The sequence below is a fragment of the Rhipicephalus microplus genome, chromosome 5 (genome assembly GCF_043290135.1).
Source record: "Rhipicephalus microplus isolate Deutch F79 chromosome 5, USDA_Rmic, whole genome shotgun sequence".
NCBI lineage: Eukaryota > Metazoa > Arthropoda > Arachnida > Ixodida > Ixodidae > Rhipicephalus > Rhipicephalus microplus.
This window is the reverse complement of record NC_134704.1, coordinates 116068688-116089843: the sequence shown is the minus strand read 5'-3', so window position 1 is coordinate 116089843 and position 21156 is coordinate 116068688. Positions and strand designations below refer to the sequence as shown.

At 47.7% G+C, this 21156-nt stretch overlaps 1 protein-coding gene across 1 annotated transcript in view; it reads right to left on the bottom strand.

The window, feature by feature from the left end:
• Positions 1-21156, bottom strand: part of LOC119185981 (glutamate receptor ionotropic, kainate 2-like) — a 100754-nt gene that overhangs the window by 33410 nt on the left and 46188 nt on the right. The window contains exons 3-6 of the mRNA XM_075895856.1: positions 4384-4568; positions 3848-3901; positions 2809-2985; positions 155-319 (exon numbers count right to left, since the gene is read on the bottom strand). Coding sequence (XP_075751971.1) covers positions 155-319; positions 2809-2985; positions 3848-3901; positions 4384-4568 — 581 coding nt within the window. The remainder of the gene's footprint in view (positions 1-154; positions 320-2808; positions 2986-3847; positions 3902-4383; positions 4569-21156) is intronic.

Here is a 21156-nt window from a genome sequence, read left to right as displayed (position 1 = left end):
CAAAACAAACCTCTTTATGTATGTGTTGCACCCAAGGTAACCATCGTATTAAAATGATGCTTGGAATCCTTGAGGACCCCTATAAAGTGTTTTTCATTCATATAACAATGTCCCAACTGGTTGTGTGGAAGTAAATTTAAGATATTGGACTTACCTTTCTCACTGCCTCTTTAAGCATGTTCGACTGAGTCAGGTTTCTTTCCATAGAGCGTGTACGACAGCTGAATCGTGGTGGTGCTTCCAATGCACGCGCCTTGGCTAGGCTCTGGATGGCTCGCACCAAAACGATCAGAGCATCTTGAGTGATAGCCGCGTCTGTCTGGACGGAAAAACCAGTACTTTTTACGACAGTTCACTTGCGACAGTTCACTTGCGACGCCGTGAATAACACTCATTCAAAGTGCTCATTAGGAAGTTTCTCACATGCCTGACTTTGCCAACCATATTTCGAAGTTTATAGTAATTTATTATTGTAAATACGTATTTACTAAAAGTTTTATAATAAAATTATTATTAAAATGTATTGCCATCATCTATTGTCATTTTATTCAGTGGAAGAAATGAAAGAATTCGCAGCACATCGACGACAATATAGAAAGCCTGATAATTATCCATGGTAAAGACCGGTTTCTGCGTCAGGAGAGAATTATAAAAAATAATCTAATTGTGACTGATACCTACACGCTTAGCATACACCACGTGTTTATTATGCTCAATACTTTGCAACTTGCAATGTTCATCATCCTCTTTCCAATATGTGGGGTAGCATACCAGTTGCTCTAAACTGGTTAACCTCCGTGCCTTTCATTCTCAGTTACTTGGTTCATCTTCACTGAGAGTGGGTAAGTAAATTCAATTGATACGGGTACGTCATGAGCCCGAGGAAGTTGCCGAAACAAGATGACGTGATGGTGCTTGGCTGAAAGCAGATTGCCTTAAAGCGATTGTGATTCATTCTAGACAGCAATGCCGATGGCTGTACATCAATACATTGGAGATGCACTGAGTCCTGCGTCCTGCATATTTCTCGACCCAGCATTCTCGTCCCCGTTTTAATGCTTTGTCACCCTGAGTTTCAAGCAACTCAGGCAGTTTTTTTCACTTTACAACACATACATATTGTAATTTTGCAAAATATTATATTCTTGGGTCCGTTGGCGGAGTATCTTGCGTAGGAGGCCACAAGTCTGTTCGGAAGAAAGTGCACAAGACAAGATACAGACTCACTTGCAAGTGGGCGTCTTTTATGTCTTGTCAACTTTTTTCCGAACCACTTCTGCACTGCCGTAAACAAGATAATATTTTAACGCGATAGCACTAGAGAGATCGTTTCGCGAAAGTTCAGGTGTTGGCATCATTGGTAGTGAGCGAAAAATCATCATCTTATGCTTTCCTCAAAAATTGAGAATGATGCGAATAATGTAAGTAAATGATAAAACATCCCGAAGAAGAGTAAGGTCCACACCACGGTTGTTTGGGTCCGAGTGACGATCGAACCTGGGTCGTTTGTGAGGCAAGCGGTTGTTCCACCACACGACCACACCTTTGCTTGTGGAAACAGCGACAAGAACTTTGTCTGCTTGCAAATTCACTGAAAGTAGCTTTCATGCTCCCCATACACACGCATCCTGTACACATTCTTTGAAATGCAAGATGAAATATTGCAGTAATAATGCGTGCTACAAGTGTCCATTGCCAAAGGGCGTCAGAATGTGTGATTAGCATAATAGCTCCATGGTTGAAAGCCGATAACCGCCTAAAAAAGGCCCACATTGCACTTCACTTGTTCCTTTATGGCCACGTATGGTGGGTTCATAGCAAATTCGGAAAGGTTTCATGCACTAAATGTCTGAAATACGCACTAGGCACAAACTGTTGCGATGGTGTTCAACTTCTAAAGGCAAAGCTTTATGCTGCCATTATTTTTGGTTAGTCTTAAGCAAGTATTCAGGAAAAAACAATTATCCTTTCTGTTTCTCCGGGTAGTTGAAGTAAGACATTGGATGTGAGAAGAGTATTATAAAACTATAGAGCTATTTGTGTCATGGTAAACGTGGTAGCAGCTGCAGATATGAGTTTTCAGTGCACAGCTTTTCGCGATTAGTACACTGCTTTTGAGAACTCTGCGTTTTCTACAGCATTACATTACAGTGCAACTATTGTGCTGTGTTAAACTTGCGTATTGGACACAAATAATTATTTTCTATGTGAGCTATGCCTGATTTTGGACAAGCAAATTTCACTTGTCCTTTATGACACAATCTTCGACTAAGGTTCAGTGCATCGCTTAGCATAATCTGCCGAAAGAGTGCAGTTTCTTCGGGGCCAATATCTACCTCGATGTACAAAGTGACATCTATTCTTACGGGAGTAGCACACACCGTGTTATTTTCTACTGATGGAGACACAGAGTGCTCGCTATAACAGATTGTGGTTGATGCTCCTAATATAAACAAGTAATTTTAATGACGATTCTATGACTGCTAAGTATATAAATTTCACGATATACCTACTTGTGACGAAATGTGGTTTGAGTATGAAGTAGTCTTTTCTGTGACTGTTATAAATGTTCAAAGAAGAAATTGAACCATTACTAAATAACTACGTAATTCAAGCTGCTCAACTGATGCGCGGTTTTTTCTTGAATGCAGTCACAAGATATAGAGAGTATTTGAGACACCTAAAACGATGCAAAAATGTTTATTTCCAATATTTTCCAGTCTGCTTGCTAAGCAGCTTCAGTCTTTTAACTATGGCGTTCAAGTCTGCAAACAGCGTTGATAAGAATATACTGCTTTAATAACTCACCCTTATTTGTTTCCAGGAGGCCCGATGAGTCAAGAAAAGTGGGTATAAACCAGTTTTTGTGTACTTCTCACGTACAGCTCCAATGTCCTGTTCCCAGACCTCTCTCTTCAGGAGCATGAAGCCAGTCAAATTCGTCCCAGATTTCTGTAAGGCTGTCAGGTCGACACTGTGGAGGTCCTGCACCATCCAGATACTCGATTTAAATAACAAAACCTTGGAATCTAGGTTCGTAAAAATCGCAACTTTTTTTGTGCAGTTAACACTTCTATAAATTGTATCTTCCGACATAAGTTTACTGTTAGAGCTTAATAATATTTGAGGCTTGATACGCGCCAAGTGCAGAACATATTATTCCTTTATCACTGACAATGGGCGACAATGTATCTCTATACCATTTTTTCACAAAAGCTCGAATATAACTGTCAGGCGTTGATCGCTGTTACGCTTTGTCGTGGTATGTAATAGGAATGCTCATTCCGACCTTTTAGTTTGAAATGCAGTAATGTACAAGAAATTCCGGATATCATGCAAAACCAAGTGATAACCTGTGGTTAAATAAACCTATATCTTGACATGACAACACAACAAACTAACAGTCGAAAAAGGCATTTGGCGATACACATTTGTAGACAGACAACCGAAAGTTACATCTCGAGCGATAAAAAGTGAGATGAAGCCACGGGAAGGTCAGTCTTTGTTCTTTTTTTATATTTATGGTAGGAACACTCTGCAGGCTTCAAGTATCAATGCTAGTGTACACTGAATCGGCCTTTAGATAGAATCTACTATTTTGATGTGCCGCATTTCTTCAGTAATGTTTGTAGGGGCTTACTGTGAAGAACACTTTTTTAGACATCACGCGGGAAGGGTTCGTTCTTAAAGACCAGGGCTGGGTGATGGATGAGCAAGTCCGCAGAGATAGCTTTTGTAGTCGAAAATTTTATTGCCCATGCTGTATTAATATTTGTAAGCATAACATACGAAAAACACGACAGAGAGGACAACGTTGTCATTGCAAAAACTCGTCGATGGCGCTTACCAGTGTGGTGACAATGAAGTTGTGATACTCATTCACGATTCCAACTCTTTGTGCCTGTAAAATATTTTCACATTATGTGAGACGCGATGTGTGTTTCACAGAATAAGGGAATTTCGGAAGAAGACAAGAGTATGTATTAGCACATCTAGAATTTCCGACAAAACAATTGTTCGAAACTGCGCTCGCGAATACCTCAAGTGAAACACGCATGGAACTCTCTAAAACTGCTAAAATGCCGATAGCATTAAGTGACAAAAAGTTATGATTCTATTATATAACCCGACGTAATTGAGTACGTACCAATTTACTGTTCGCTTAATTAAGGGTGATATACGAACGAAGGTTGGTGTTCAAAGATTTGTTTACTTTTGTCGTGCGGACGGTAGTTCAAATATAGCGACTGAAAAGTAGTTCACCAGATTGGAGTAAGGCAGAAATATTAAATTCAAAGACCCGATGGCCCAGAAAACGACAGTAAAGAAAACGTAAGCAGACGCGTACACTATACTCATATCAAAATAGAAATGCTCACGTACATGTCTCAACAAATCACCCAGCTTGTGAGTCGCCACGTCGAGCACGATGTTGCTTTCGCCGTTCTTGGCGATCTCCCGCAGAACGATCCCGGGGTTCATCTTCTCCGGAAGTAACCGAAGCGACACCGGAATCGGGAGACTGCCAGGCTGAGTCAAGTGTAAGAGGCCGCGCAGCCGCACCAACGCTGCGAATTCGATAAAGGAAATAAAAAATGTCCATCTTTCCACTGATTGCGCCAGCCTTAGATAAATGTCGCAAAAATATGCACAAGCCTGCATTTCAAGAAAGACTGTGCACCAGTGCATTCAGAACTTGTACTTTCGGCAAATCCAGTTGGTATTATTACAGTGCCCTAGACACATTGATAAAAGGTGTGAAATACTTCCAGCGTGCTGGAAGCAATGAGCTGAACGAAAAATAAGTGAACACCGCTTGAATGCAAAGTGATACCCACGGAACAGGTAAAAAAGCGTAGTCTGGGTGCATCAATTTTTTTCATCACTAAATCGCACCAGGTCATGTGATGCGCCGATAAGTTGAACATTGTGAAGTGTGAATTAGTGTTGCAAGTTCTAGGCCAAAAAGCAAGGGTAAACGGTATTTTGGTTTGCAGTATTATTCAATATGCTATCACAAAATTCATGCTCTTGGTTCAAGTGCAATTAATAATAATAAAAATGTTACTTGTCGCGGTTTAACGTACCAAAACCACCGTGTTAATATAAAAGACGCCGTAGTGAAAGCCAGGCTTCGGAAATTTGGACCACCTGTGGTTTTTTAATGTCTAATGTTTTTAATGTTTTTTAATTACTCTAGCAGATGTAATCGTACCACAGAAATATCAATTATTATGTGGGTAATGGTCATTGCTAATGCTTCATAAGTATTCCAGTATGATTCTTTTTTATTTAGGTATGGGAGGCACTGACATTCTTGAAGCCAGAAGTGATAACACACAGCAAAGTTACAAACAAAATAACCAATATATTTGCATACACATAGAGTCATGATATTTACAACGAACACACTGAAAAGTTCGTTCGTGATATGTTTTCTCTTTTTTTTTCTGGTGGGGAGTTGATGGGAATAGCCTCGTTCAAGTATTTCGCTGTAGAGTTCAGGCTGGTTTTGCAAAAGCATTCTCCACGTGATTACAAGATATGCAAAACGACATTTCTCTTCTGAGAAGACAAAATATATCATATCACCGAGAACTACCGCGGAGGAGCGCTAAACATTTATGGAGCAATAATGTTATGATGTGGCTAAATTCTTGAAAACATAAAACAAACAAACTTCTTGGGTAATATCGACTGAAGCTCATAAAGTGCTGAAAACAATTATCAGTATTTGGCTTTCGCACGGGTTCACTAAATGACGCATAGAACTTCAAGCCAGGCCACAAGAATTTTCCGGAGGGGCGCAATCTTCAAAACTTGCGCGCAAGGACTATTTTCAACTTGGCTGTGCTAGTGCATAATCAGAGCCTGAACAACAGCCTGTACTACAATATTGCCACGTTCCATTTCCCAAGTTTTTGTTATCGTCCCAAAACACCACACGATTCTCAGCGCAAACCGCGCCTGCAGTTTTCGAGAGGGTTCCGGACTGTAGTAGATCATTTCGATAAGATCACGCCCACTGTGCGAATGGTACAGATTGTTCTGGAACGTATGCCGCCGCCAGCGATAGCGCTAGAACATTCGACGGCGGGAGTATAAATGCCGACGCGCTTCGCCGCTTGTCAGTTGTTGATCGAAGGCCGACGCTCCATTCGCCGCTATCAGTCTGAGACTGCTATCTGTGTGAGACTGCTGCTGTAATTGGACTTTCTGTTTACCGGGCACAGGTTCGCCCAAATAAACAGTTAAATCCCAACAAGAAGTCTCCTGTCTTCGGCCACGTCACGACCCCGTGACATTTGGTGGAGGTGCGGGGTAGTGGCGGCGGTGGCGTCTGTCGACGGAAGTGCGATGGGGCGGCGTTTTGGCGTGGACGGGGAGGAGCGTTGTGGCTCAGTGCAGCGGCGTAGCTCATAGCTTCCGGCTCGGGCAGCGGTGCGTGGGGAATTTGAAGCGATTGCCGAACTTCTTCTCGCACAATGTCGGCGATCGAATCCACTTGAGGCTGCGCCGAAGGCAACAGCTTGCGCAGCTCTTCCCGCACGATCGCTCGGATCGTTTCACGCAGGTCTCCGGAGTTACTGGCTTGAGCAGCAGCGCAGTCTGCAGTCAGGCGACGATTATACTGTCTGGTGCGCATGTCCAGGGTCTTTTCAATAGTGGTCGCTTCGGCTACAAATTCTTGGACGGTTTTTGGTGGGTTTCTTATCAGCCCCGCGAAGAGCTCCTGTTTGACCCCTCGCATGAGGAAACGAACTTTTTTCTCGTCAGGCATGTCTGGGTCAGCGTGACGGAATAGTCGGGTCATTTCTTCTGTGAAAATCGCGACATTTTCATTTGGTAGCTGAACCCGGGTCTCTAATAAAGCAGCGGCCCTCTCTTTTCGAGCGACGCTCGCGAACGTTTGCAGGAATGCGCCGCAGAAAGCATCCCACGTTCGGAGCGTGGACTCCCGATTTTCGAGCCAGGTCCTTGCGGTGTCTTCTAAATAGAAGAACACACGACGCAGCTTTTCGTCATGGTCCCAGTGGTTGAGGGCGGCCACACGGTCGTATGTCTCTAGCCAGGACTCCGGGTCTTCGAATGATGATCCATGGAAAATTGGTGGTTCCCTGGGTTGATGCATGACCATCGTGGGCTGGGACGCTGCGGTTGTCATTGTCGCTGCAGTCGCAGTCATGGCCTTGGTCTTCCGCGGCTTGTCGTGCAGAAGCCCGTACTCCGGTGGTAGCCCTTGCTGTCGGCGGCTTGTTCGCTGATCCTGGTTGGCGTCGGTGTCTTCTCCGCGACGTGTGCTGGGTTCACGGCTTGACGGGGGCGTCCGGTACATGAACGAAGCAGCCGCGTCTTACCACCGACGTCACTCGTTATGTGAGGACATGCCGGGACTGTCAGCGACGCAAGACACCGCCGACAAGGCCAGCGGGACTTCTGCAGCCAATTGATCCACCTTGCCGACCTTTCCAGCAGATTGGTATGGACCTACTGGGGCCGTTCCCGACGTCGAATTTCGGAAACAAGTGGATCGTGGTAGCTACCGACTACCTCACCCGCTACGCCGAGACAAAAGCCCTGCCAAAAGGCAGTGCATCCGAGGTAGCTAAGTTCTTCGTCGAAAATATCGTCCTACGTCACGGCGCACCGGAGGTCCTTATCACCGACAGAGGAACGGCATTCACTGCTGACTTAACTCAAGCGATCTTGGCATACAGCCAAACAAACCACCGCCGGACGACAGCGTACCACCCACAGACCAACGGCCTCACCGAGCGGCTTAACAAGACGATCGCCGACATGCTGTCAATGTACGTCGATGTCGAACACAAGACGTGGGATGCCATTCTTCCGTATGTGACCTTCGCATACAACACGGCGGTGCAGGAGACAACGCAGATATCTCCATACAAGTTGGTCTACGGAAGGAGCCCGGCAACGACGCTCGATGCCATGTTACCCAACGTCACCGACGAAGAAAACCTCGATGTGAGCGAGTACCTTCATCGCGCCGAAGAAGCCCGACAACTTGCGCGGCTCCGTATCAAGAATCAACAGACGACCGACAGCCACCGTTACAACCTTCGACGACGCTTCGTAGAATACCAGCCCGGTGAACGTGTTTGGGTGTGGACGCCGATACGCCGACGTGGACTAAGTGAAAAGCTTCTGCGACGGTACTTTGGACCGTACAGGGTGGTTCGACGTCTCGGCCCACTTGATTACGAGGTTGTCCCCGACGGCATCACGAACTCTCAATGACGCCGATCGCGACCTGAAGTCGTCCATGTCACACGCCTCAAGCCGTTTCATGCGCGTTAACAAACTGAACCAGTTTTTTGTATTATTGTTGTATCGTAATTTATTCATTGTACTTTCTTGCATTATTATTGTACTTTCATCTTTAGGTAAAGCATCGGGACGATGCCTTTTTTCAGAGGGGGGCAATGCCACGTTCCATTTCCCAAGTTTTTGTTATCGTCCCAAAACACCACACGATTCTCAGCGCGAACCGCGCCTGCAGTTTTCAAGAGGGTTCCAGACTGTAGTAGATCATTTCGATAAGATCACGCCCACTGTGCGAATGGTACAGATTGTTCTGGAACGTATGCCGCCGCCAGCGATAGCGCTAGAACATTCGACGGCGGGAGTATAAATGCCGACGCGCTTCGCCGCTTGTCAGTTGTTGATCGAAGGCCGACGCTCCGTTCGCCGCTATCAGTCTGAGACTGCTATCTGTGTGAGACTGCTGCTGTAATTGGACTTTCTGTTTACCGGGCACAGGTTCGCCCAAATAAACAGTTAAATCCCAACAAGAAGTCTCCTGTCTTCGGCCACGTCCCGACCCCGTGACAATATCATGCAAGAAATATAGTGCGTTGTGATTTTTCTTCAGATATTTCTCTATATAGTCCAGCTTTATTCTTACATCTCGCGACTTCACTCCACCGTCAGTGAAAGCGCACTTATTCCCTCATAGCATAAGGTGAGCTCACAAGTACGGGTACAAGAGCAGAAAGTTATGAAACAAGAAACGCTGTAAGCGTTTGTTTAATGCCCTTTGTCTATCCATGTTTGCACGCATACTTCCTGTTATGATAAATTTTGAACAAGCAGGTCAACTTTCTGCTTTAATTAGGCTCAGCTCTAATCTAGCTGTGTGTCTGTCATCTTGCATGACAAATGAAGGTGGACCAAGTCTCTTTCTAGTGAATGAGCGACGGAGCTAAACTTACATTAACCACTTACAACACCGCTTGAGGCTTAAACGCTACATGCACAGGGGATTCACCAAACGTACAATTCTCATATTGCTTTCATGCTTTAGGGCAGCGAGCTCCACGATAAACAGTGAGGATTACGGGCTTTTGGGTGTAGCAAGGAGACGCTCATGCTTCATGGAGGACATTTCCGCAACTCCTCATTTATTATAGAGCGAGTGCCCGTTTGTTATGGTCAAAAGATAACGTGCAACGGTAATTTCACAGAGAGACAAACAAGAAATTTTGTGCGTCGCAGAAAATGTAGTTCTTTTATGGCTGAGACAATGCTGCCCCAAGCAGTTTGCGCTAGTCTGAAGGCTAAAATATTTTTGTTTTCACAAATAAAGGAAACAGCACCTGCTGATCTTCTTAGTGGTCTCTGTAGCAAGGAAGGAAGGAAAATAGAAGGAAAAGAACGGCAGAGAGGTTAACCAGCCTCTAGGCGGCTAGTTTGCTACCCTGCGCATGGGAGGGGGAGGGGGAGATGAAAGATAGAGCGGAGAGAGAAAATAGAAATAAACGCAGCACATTCGGCGGCACACGCGCGCACACTCAGTCATAGTTCAGTCTTGCCTTTCGCGGTGTGTGACATTGCTGTTACAGCCGGTTGTTCAAGTCTGTGTTGCGTAGGAATTTCAACAGAGCATTTGTAGGGTTTGGTTGCAATGTCTTCAATCGGGCACTTGACAGAATAGTGTCCCCAGACATTTGGTTGTTGCCGATGCGCGCAAAGACGACCGCCAGGGACTGTCTGTGGAATGTCATACAGCGGACAGTCGCAAGTATATTCGTTGAGTAGTGGGCATTCTTGATGTTTGCAAGCATTGCACCGATGCATCTTACAGCCTTCGTTTCCGACGCAAGCAACATCTGAACTTCTAAGAATATATGATCACAAGCACTATGAAAGTCACTGTATACAACCATGGATGTGTTCGTAAAACATTTGAAGGAACGAAATTCAGCGTAAGATTAGGACAAAGAAAGATGACACCCTCAGTACTGTGTGTCATCTTTGTTCATCCGCGTTTTCTATACGCTGTGTTCCCTCCGGTGATTTAGCAGTGTACTGTGTTCGACAAGTTGAAGCTTTTCTGATCGAGGTACTTAAGCAAAATGAAAAAAAAAACATTAAAAACAGTAAAGCGAGTTTTTTTGTCACCCTGTCTCCTATTTTCAACTATGTTTTTGTAAACATAGCCCTGTAGTGAAGAAGAGGGGCCTGTCATGATATGCGCGGTAGGTTCATCTGGCGCGCGATGTTTGTGAGTTTGTGCTGTGCCGTACGCCGACGAAGAGGACGATGAGACAAGGAAAAGGCGGAATCGTGTCGTCAAGGTCAAGCCAAGCCATGGGGAGAGAGAAGAGGAAGACGACGACGGGGCGTTAGAGAAGAAGGATCGGAACGAAACAGTGGCAGGCTGAAGCGCTCGTCGGGTCGTGGTCCCGAAGCCTACCTGTGCCTGTGGTCCGCACGAGCCTGGCTCCCTTCTACCGTGTGATCCAGCAGCCGGCGCCGGTCCGTTGTACTCGGATCCGGGCGTTTTCCAGACCTGGGCCTACTACTGGCTGTCCGGGACGTGCGTGCCACACATCGACTCTGCCTCACGCTCCGCTCCGACCATGCCTGAGGCATCGCTGATGTCGGCGTAAGACGCAACGCAACGCATCGACTCATCTGCCTTCGACGTCACACGGTGAAGTGTTTCAAACCTTGTGTAGTGCAGTGGGGGACTACGCTAAGCGTCAGACCTTGTCTTTCGAAAACGTTTGTCGTGCTCGTACTTAAGGCAGTTCTTCGCTGTTGCCATGTAACACGCTAAGCTTCTTTATCGTTGTTTTCTTTTTTTTTGTGGCATTAAAGCCTTATAACTCAAGTTGCAAATGTCTTCGTCAGTCTCGACAACGATTATTTAAGTTGCCGTGATTGCCCGAACCTTATCCCTCACAATTGGCGTCCGCGCGACAGGACGAAGCCGTTTGCACTGGGTTGAAATATATAGGGAAGATGAGTGAGCAAGAGCTTATAACGCTAGCGGAACGCATGGGGCTTCAAGGAGCCGAGCTAAAGACGTGGGTAGACGCGCGGTTAGAGCGGGCTCATGAGGAATCTGTGCAAGCGCGTGAAGAGCGTTCCGCGGAAAGGCAGGCGGCGAAGGAACGTTTGGAGATAGAAGAGAGAACTCTTCAACTGCGAATTCGACTAGCTGAGGTTGAAGGTAGCCGAGAGCCAACAGCGCGGGACCGCGAACCTGAGAGGAGTCAAAGCCGCCCGTGCTGGATCAATCCTCACAACCTGATCCCAGTGTTTGACGAGGGGCGTGACGATCTCGATGCGTATCTCAAGAGGTTCGAACGCGTAGCAGTTGGTCAAGAGTGGCCTGAGGAGAAGTGGGCGACAGCGCTTAGTTTATGCCTCAGTGGGGAAGCATTGAAAGTCTTCGGTCGTCTGTCGCCAGAAGACTCAATGGATTACCAGAGTACGAAAGTGGCCTTGCTCCAGAGGTTTCGTTTCACAGCCGAAGGCTATCGCGAAAAGTTTCGGCAAAGCAAGCCTGAAGACGGCGAAACTGGTAAACAGTACGCCACGAGATTACAGAGTTACTTCGATAGATGGCTGGAAATGTCGGAAACGGACGAGGACTTTGCATCCGTGCGCAACCTCATTGTAGCTGAGCAGTTTCTGAATAACTGCCACGATCGCCTGGCACTTTGTCTAAGGGAGAAGAAATGCAGGACGGTAAAAGAAATGGCAGAAGCAGCTGATACCTTCTTGGAAGCCCAGCGGCAAACAAACTTGTTGGTATTTCGTACCAAGTCTGCAAACAACATTCCCAAGGAGCAAGAAGGATTTACTTATACCCAGCCTCCTCTTAGATGTTTCGTCTGTGATCGACCCGGCCACAGAGCATCTGATTGCCGCACGAAACCCCAACGAGTCTTCTGTGGGCACTGTCGGAAGCCCGGCCACGATGCAAGAGCATGCCCAAGCAACGGCGGGTCAAAGAAAATGACATCTTGCATCGTGTCTACTGACCAGAAGTCCGAGACGCCCCGATGTGCCGATGATTCATCACAAGATGAATATGTTGCTAGTGCACTCCGAACGCGCACCGCAACAGCTACACGAAACTTGCCGGTGTTACAGGGAGAAGTGTTTGGACATACTGTATCAGTCTTGAGGGATACTGGAAGCAACACCCTGGTCGTGCGATGTTCCCTCGTTCCCGATGATGCACTGACAGGTACTACCGCCACTATTTTATTGGCCGATGGTAGTTGCATCGAGATACCGGAAGCAGAAGTACGGATTCTATCGCCCTATTTCACCGGAAATGCGATAGTCAAATGCATGGCGTCGCCACTTTACGATGTCATCGTAGGAAATGTTCCCGGCGCCCGTGACGCTAATGACCCCGACTCAACGTGGAAGGAGTCAGCGGGCCTGAAGTCGGAAACTAATCAGGCATTGAATTCTGAAGAGAAATCCAAGGATGGATGCGGGACGAAGAGCACAGTCATGGTTGGTGTTTCAAGCAAAGGACATCGCCGGAAGCTCACGACTGCTAAATTTGGAAACTTAGAGGTGACACAGGAGTCATTTCGCCAAAAACAAGAGAAAGACCGGTCGCTGGATGTTTGTAGGGCGAAAATCGACACCCTCATCCGCGGTAAAGGAGCCACATACCACTCATTTATGTTCGAGAAAGGAATCTTGTACCGCGTTTACCACTTGACTCCGGGTAAATCAGTTCAACAAGCGGTGGTTCCAAAGGCGTTGCGTGTCCATGTGTTGCACTTGGCACATGAATCACCGATATCTGGTCACCAGGGTATCAAGAAGACGAAGGATCGAGTTTTGGAGTCGTTTTATTGGCCCGGTGTACAGGAGGAGGTACGAAGATTCGTAAAATCATGCGACGCATGCCAAAGGACATATCCCAAAGGCAAAGTAGGCAAGGCGCCTCTTGGACGAATGCCTTTGATTGACACGCCATTCGAACGTGTGGCCGTTGATATCATTGGACCTCTGACGCCGATTTCAAAGAAGGGTAATCGGTACATTCTTACCCTTGTGGATTTCGCCACTCGGTACCCGGACGCGGTGGCTTTGCCCGCAATTGATTCGGCAACAGTAGCAGATGGACTACTGGAGATGTTCTCTCGAATAGGATTTCCACGGGAGATCCTCTGTGATCAAGCATCTTGCTTCACGTCAGGCCTGATGGAAGAGGTGAATGCTCTGCTTGCTATTCGACATTTGAGCTCGACGCCTTACCACCCGATATGCAATGGCTTGGTCGAAAGGTTCAACGGCACTTTGAAACAGATGTTGCGCAGGTTGTGCCAAGAGAAGCCGAAGTGATGGGACCGATTTCTTGCGCCTCTGTTATTCGCCTATCGAGAAGTACCTCAGGCCAGTATGGGCTTCTCGCCGTTTGAACTGATCTACGGCCGGCACGTCCGAGGACCCCTGGATATATTGAAGGAACTCTGGACAGGGGAAGACCTAGAGGAAGATATCAAGACTACTTACGGATACGTGCTTGATCTGAGAGAACGTCTTGAACGCACCTTGAAGCTGGCTCAAGAGAATCTCTCCCGAGCTCAACACTCGCAAAAGAAGTATTATGACCGAACCTCCAAAACCCGACAGCTCAAAGTTGGTGACCGGGCTCTTATATTGCTACCAACCAGGGAAAACAAGCTTCTTATGCACTGGAAGGGGCCATTTCCGGTTACAGGAAAAAAGAATGACCACGACTATTGGTTGGACCTTGGGCACACCACGAAAATGTTTCACATAAACATGCTCAAGCGCTACGAAGAACGTCAACCAGAAGTCACTAGTCAAGCTTCATCGTTCGTTGTAGTCGAAGAAGGAGAGTCGGATTCACCCCTCCCTACATTTAAAGTAAATGAAGGGAAAGGTATTGAGTCGGTCACACTCGGAAGTAATTTAGACGAAGCACAACGCGATGATATGTGCAATCTCTTGGAGGAATTCCGAGACATATTTTCCGAAGTTCCTGGGAAGACGAACCTCCTAGAGTGCCGGCTAGAGCTTACTACAACAAAACCAATCAGCACGTCACAGTATCCGTTGCCGTTTGCAATGAAGGAAATAGTAGAGAAGGAGGTTCAAGATATGCTGAAGTTGGGAGTTATTGAACGATCCCATTCGCCGTATAACTCACCCTTGGTCCTGGTTAAGAAACCGGACAACAGCTTTCGCGCGTGCATTGACTTCCGTCACATTAATGAGGTTCTGGTGTCCGATTCTGAACCCATACCCAGAACTGACATTATGTTTGCTGAAGTCGGCACGAAGTCGGTTTTCTCAAAGTTAGATCGTACAAAGGGCTATTGGCAAGTACCCTTAGAGGAAAGTTCTCGTCCGAAAACAGCTTTTTCAACGCAATCTGGACACTACCATTTTCTCTATATGCCTTTTGGGATTAAGACAGCCTCGGCCATATTCACACGATTGATGAGGACATTACTGCACGGCATTCCAAACACAGTGCATTACATAGACGATGTTCTAATTGCCACAGCTACGTGGGAGGAGCATCTAGTGACATTGAAACAGTTGTTTCAGAGGATCCGAGAAGCAGGCCTACGGATCAAACCTCAAAAATGTGAGATCGGAATGACTTCTGTCATCTTCCTTGGGCATCACCTCGGCGATGGTACAATCCGCCCAGTAGAAAGCACGATAGCGAAGATCGCTAAAGCCCCAAGACCGGAAACGAAGAAGCAACTTCGCTCTTTTCTCGGCTTGGCGGGATATTACCGAGACCTCATACCTCACTATGCCCAGAAAGCGAAACCACTGACTGAAATGACAAGAAAGATGGAAAAGAACAAGTTAGCGTGGAATACCGAAAGAGAAGAGGCATTTGAAACCCTCAAACAAGCTCTAGCATCTACGCCAGTAGTCAAGGCTGTTGACATAAAGAAACCCTTCGTATTACGTACAGATGCATCTGATAGGTGTATAGGCGCTGTGCTTATGCAGGAACACGGAGTCTTCTTCACCCGGTGTCATATGCCAGCCGCCAACTTATGCCCCGGGAAGAGAGATACTCTGCAATTGAAAGAGAGTGTTTAGCGTTAGTTTGGGCGATCGCGAAATTTCATATCTTCCTTTATGGAACCTCCTTCGTCATTCAGACTGACCATCAACCGCTACGATACCTCTCTCAAGCCAAGCATTTGAACAGCCGGATCTTGCGCTGGAGTCTCGCATTGCAAGAGTACACCTTTCGCGTTGAGCATATCAAAGGATCAGAGAACGTAGGTGCTGATTATATGAGCAGGCTACAGGTGTAGGTGCTAGCTATACCACATTAATGTAATGATGTACCATATGCCTAGGGACTCTCACATACAGACTATTCTCTTGGTGCAACAGTTCTGTACATTTCTTTGTCGTAAGTCTTGTCTCCCACGCACTTTGGACAGTTTTTTTTTTTAAAAAAGAAAAAAAACTTTTGAAAGGGGGGACTTTTGTCATGATATGCGCGGTAGGTTCATCTGGTGCGCGATGTTTGTGAGTTTGTGCTGTGCCGTACGCCGACGAAGAGGACGATGAGACAAGGAAAAGGCGGAATCGTGTCGTCAAGGTCAAGCCAAGCCATGGGGAGAGAGAAGAGGAAGACGACGACGGGGCGTTGGAGAAGAAGGATCGGAACGAAACAGTGGCCGGCTGAAGCGCTCGTCGGGTCGTGGTCCCGAAGCCTACCTGTGCCTGTGGTCCGCACGAGCCTGGCTCCCTTCTACCATGTGATCCAGCAGCCGGCGCCGGTCCGTTGTACTCGGATCCGGGCGTTTTCCAGACCTGGGCCTTCTACTGGCTGTCCGGGACGTGCGTGCCACACATCGACTCTGCCTCACGCTCCGCTCCGACCATGCCTGAGGCATCGCTGATGTCGGCGTAAGACGCAACGCAACGCATCGACTCATCTGCCTTCGACGTCACACGGTGAAGTGTTTCAAATCTTGTGAAGTGCAGTGGGGGACTACGCTAAGCGTCAGAACTTGTCTTTCGAGAACGTTTGTCGTGCTCGTACTTAAGGCAGTTCTTCGCTGTTGCCATGTAACACGCTAAGCTTCTTTATCGTTGTTTTCTTTTTTTGTGGCATTAAAGCCTTATAACTCAAGTTGCAAATGTCTTCGTCAGTCTCGACAACGATTATTTAAGTTGCCGTGATTGCCCGAACCTTATCCCTCACAGGGCCAGGGCGGCATTTCTCGGCGCCTCAGGGGCATCGCGATCGGCATAAGTTCGTGCTTGCTGCGCTTGGCCGGATGCTGCTGACTGCTTCGCTTTCTGCGTTCTACTCTGCAAATAAACCCCGTTACAAGTGGTGGAGTCTGCTGGATTTCGATCACCCTGGAGCTTCGAAATCGCATTTTACCATTCATTATGCCTACCGACGCAAGCGCCGCTCCAACTCCTCCACCGGCACGGTGTACTGTTTTCTGCGCCGGTTCTCTCCGTCTGCGAGATCCCCCTGTTTTCTCAGACACAGAAGACAAAAACGTTGATGACTGGATTTCAATGTACGAGCGAGTGAGTACTCAAAACAAATGGGATGACGCCGCAAAGTTGGCCTACGTCTCCTTCTACCTGTCGGACTTGGCCAAGCTGTCGTTCATAAACCACGAAGCGGAACTCCCTACATAATCTGTCTTCAAAACTATCCTCATACAAGTTTTCGGACGGCCTGATGTACGCAGACGCCGTGCCGAGTAACGCTTGCATACTCGGTTCCAGCAGCTTGGCGAGAATTTCACAAGCTATAATGAGGACGTTCTGAACCTTTGCAAGCCAGTCAACGAGTCGATGTCCGAAGAGCTTAAGATCAAGCACATTATAAAGGGCATTGAGGATGACGCTTTCGAAATGTTGCTTTCTAAGTGTCCTCGCACTGTCCTAGAACTCACCGAGTTATGCCAGAGATTTGACAAGTGGCGCAGGCAAAATATTTCCACCCGACGTCCCTCGGTGCTCGACGACTCTTTGTCCAGCCTGTCCACCCTTGGCATAGGAGAAGACCATGCCACTCTTCTCTCCAAGATCCAAGAGTTCATCCACGCTGAGGTCACTCGTCAGCTCTATTTGATGTCCTGCGTACCCGATCAACCACGCAGATTGACGTCTACACTCCGCGGACTTCATTCAAGACCAGGTTGCACAAGTTCTTCCTCCCGCCCGTGAACCGCCGCTTGTCGCCACACCTCTCACGTACGCCAAGGCCGTTTCTCGACCTCGACAGCCTGCGTTCCAGCCAGCGCCTATGTATTCGCCGCCGCCCTTTTCACCGTCGACCTATTCACCGCCGCCTATCCCGATACCACCTCGGCCGCAGTTTCCTGCCACCCAGCCGCAAGTCGGAGTCTACTCCGACCAATGACGGACCTACGACAACTGTCCGATATGTTTTGCTTGTGCGGTGTTGGCCACGTGCCACGTTATTGTCGTCGTCGCCAGGCTGCTCAGCACATTCGACGAATGCCCTCTTTCGAGCCTCAGTTTTCTTCTACGCCTTCAAGCCTTCCTTCCTCTTTCTTTCGTTCTGATCGTCCACACGGCCCGACCCGCCGCAGGCGAAGTGATTCGTTTACGGAACACATCTTGCTCGTCTTTGTGCTTTTCTGGATTTTTCGCCGCAGTTGTGGGGTCTATCGCCCCATATATTGTGGTGATGGATGTTCAACCCCACGGGGCATCGTCCGAGTCCGGTTCGACCGCTGGGACTGCTTCGAGGAAGCGAGGAAATGCGTCTAGTGAGAGTGAGGACACTGAGCTATACTCCGCATCAAGCGACGAGTCCTCGGACGACGGCTTCCACCCGTCCTGTACCGCAAGGCTAAACAACGGATCGTCAATGCATCTTCGGCATCAAGCACGACTACCGTGAAAACTGCCCCTCGGCGATGGCCTCACTCTATCCTGTTTGTGCCACTGAAGGCTACCGACAGTCTACGCGGGCTGAACAGGCAAGCGCTCTCTGTGTATCTCGAGAATATTACGCCAAATCAGATCAAAGAAATACGTCTAAACGCAAGAAAGAGCATCTTGGCAATCGATGTGCTGAACCCACGTGCGCTAAACGCGCTTCAGAAAGTAACGCAACTGGGTAACATCAATGTCAAGTCTATAATACCAGCTGATAGCACCACTTCAACAGGAGTCATTTATGACATCGCCACTGAAATTCCAAACTCGGATATTTCAGTGCTAAGAAAACCGGCAAATGAAGATAACGTCATTGTGAATGTCAGCCGCCTTGGTAACACACATTGTGTGAGAATTACGTTCAAAGGGGACTGCCTCCCCTCCCATGTGAAGGTTGGCCACTTTCGTCACCAGGTCCGACCATTTATTCCAAAACCTATGCGGTGTCATAAGTGCCAGAAGATCAGCCATGTGCAGGGAGCGTGCAGGAACTCCGAAGTATCCCCCCGATGCTCAGAACCACATACCGAGGACAAATGCAGCGCAACCATACTAAAGTGCCCTAACTGTCAAGGTGCCCACAGTGCATCTTCCAAAGACTGTCCACGCATAAAGAAGGACTTTACTATTCTTAGACAAATGGTGCGAGACAGCTCTACCAACGAAGAGGCCGCGGAAAAAGTCCGGCGAAGACGACGACGTCACCGTCGAAGATCTTCGCGAAGAACGCAGTGAACTACAAGAAGTAAGCCAACGCATCTGGGAACGGCGCCCACTGCAGGGTACACCGCGGCGAACGCAGACGATGGAAGACAGAAAACAAGTAGATCTCTCTCTACTGAAGAATGGCTGCCACTTACGCGCACGCAACATGTGGAAGAACCACATGAGAAGCCGCAATCATCAGAGCAAGCTGCGACAACAGAGGAGCAGCCGAACTTGGATAAGCAAGTGATTGCTCTTCTCCGACCCATAATTAATGCCATTCACACGGTGTTAAACAACATGCGCACAACATCAGCCAAAAGTGCACTTCAAGTACTGGACGCTCTGAGTCCAGTACTGGCGGCTCTTGAGTAGATAATAGCCCACCAGCCACTGTCTTTCAGGGAAGAGGTCAAAAAAGCCACAATTTTTCAGTGGAATGCACGGGGACAGAAATCACGCATTGCAGATTTCCGTCGGTTCGTTTCCACCAATATGTTTCCCATCATCGTCATCTGCAAGCCAAATTTATCGAGCGCTATTAGACTCTCCGCATACGAATCCTTTATGTCGGCTTGTTATAGTGGAAACAGCAAGGTCCTGCTGTTTATTCGACGTGACCTGACCTACATTATTCGGTCTGTACCACCTGACAATGATAACCAATATATATGCTTAACAGTGAAGAAAAGGGGTCTTACTGTCCCTGTTGTCGGTGCATACCTGTCGCCATCAAGTAGATTTGACCACAGAAGACTAGGACAAATCCTATCATCCACTCCTGGCCCATGGGTGATCATCGGAGACTTCAACGCCCACCATACACTATGGGGGAGCCTGAAGATCAGCGCAAAGGGTAGAAGTCTGATAACGTTTGCTTCAGACAACGAGCTGTGATTGTTAAATGATGGTAGCCCAACATTTTTACGTGGCCCTGGATACAGCAGTTGCCTTGACTTGGCTTTTGTTTCTCGAGGTCTCGTCAGATGTGCCGGATGGTTTGCGGACATAGAAACACATGGGAGCGACCACATTTCCACATATGTCACGATCAGAGAATTATCACCTTGCAAGGTACGCGAAACTATCCAAAGAGTGAACTGGATCAAGTTTGAATCTCTCAAGGAAGAACGCTATCAAGAGAACACCTCATTTGACTTAGAAGAGGTGATCAAGTCCACAGTGCAAGACACAGTGTGCACCGTCACATGCTCTTCGAGAGTAACCGAATTATGTGGAATTAGAACGACTTCGGGCTCTACGACGGCGTGCGGAACGAAGGTACCGACGCACGAAAGCAATCGACGATTTACGAATCGCTAGACGTCTTCAGAAGAAGATACAACGCCGCATAGACAAGGTAGAGTCACAACGTTGGGCAGCCTACTGCGCTTCTTTAGATCCTCGCAAGCCTTTGTCACACTTGTGGAGGACAATAAGAGGGCTCCGGACATCTCCCATTCAGCGGTCTCCATTCAATACTCTAGCCCTCTCTCAACAGAGATCGGAGGTCGACGTGGCAGAAGAGTTCTTTGCCAACTTATCTGGTCAACTCGCAGATCCCAACATCTCCACGCTCTCATGTGGTGGCACGACATCACACGATCACCACATGGACCAATTTTTTTCTATTCATGAGATTAAAGCAGCACTGGCTTTGTGTAGACGGACATCAGCACCCGGGCCTGACGGAATATCATACAGAGCACTGTGTCACCTTGGTGAGTGTGCGAGGAGTGCCCTCCTCGAGATATACAACGACTCGTGGCGAGAGGGCACCCTCCCAGTTATTGGAAGACCAGCCGTTTGGTTTCATTACTGAAGCCTGGCAAGTCACCATTGGTGCTCACATCATACCGCCCGATTGCACTGGCTAGTTGCTTGGGCAAAGTGATGGAGAGGATGGTACTTGGACGGCTAGAATGGTTCCTGGAGCATCACAACATCTACCCGGACGCTATGACGGGATTTCGCCATGGCCAGACATCAATTGATAGCGTCATAGACCTGGTCAGCTACGTGCAACACGAAAAAGGCCGCAAGCGTCTCTGCGCTTCTTTATTTCTTGATGTTAAAGCGGCGTACGATAACTTCACACATGAAGCTGTCCTCACCGCTCTCAAGGAGGTAGGAGTGGGTGGTTGGATGTTTCAGTGGCTACGCAGCTATCTCTCTGAGCGATCCTTTTTCGTCAGAACCGAGGATGGTGACACTTCGCTA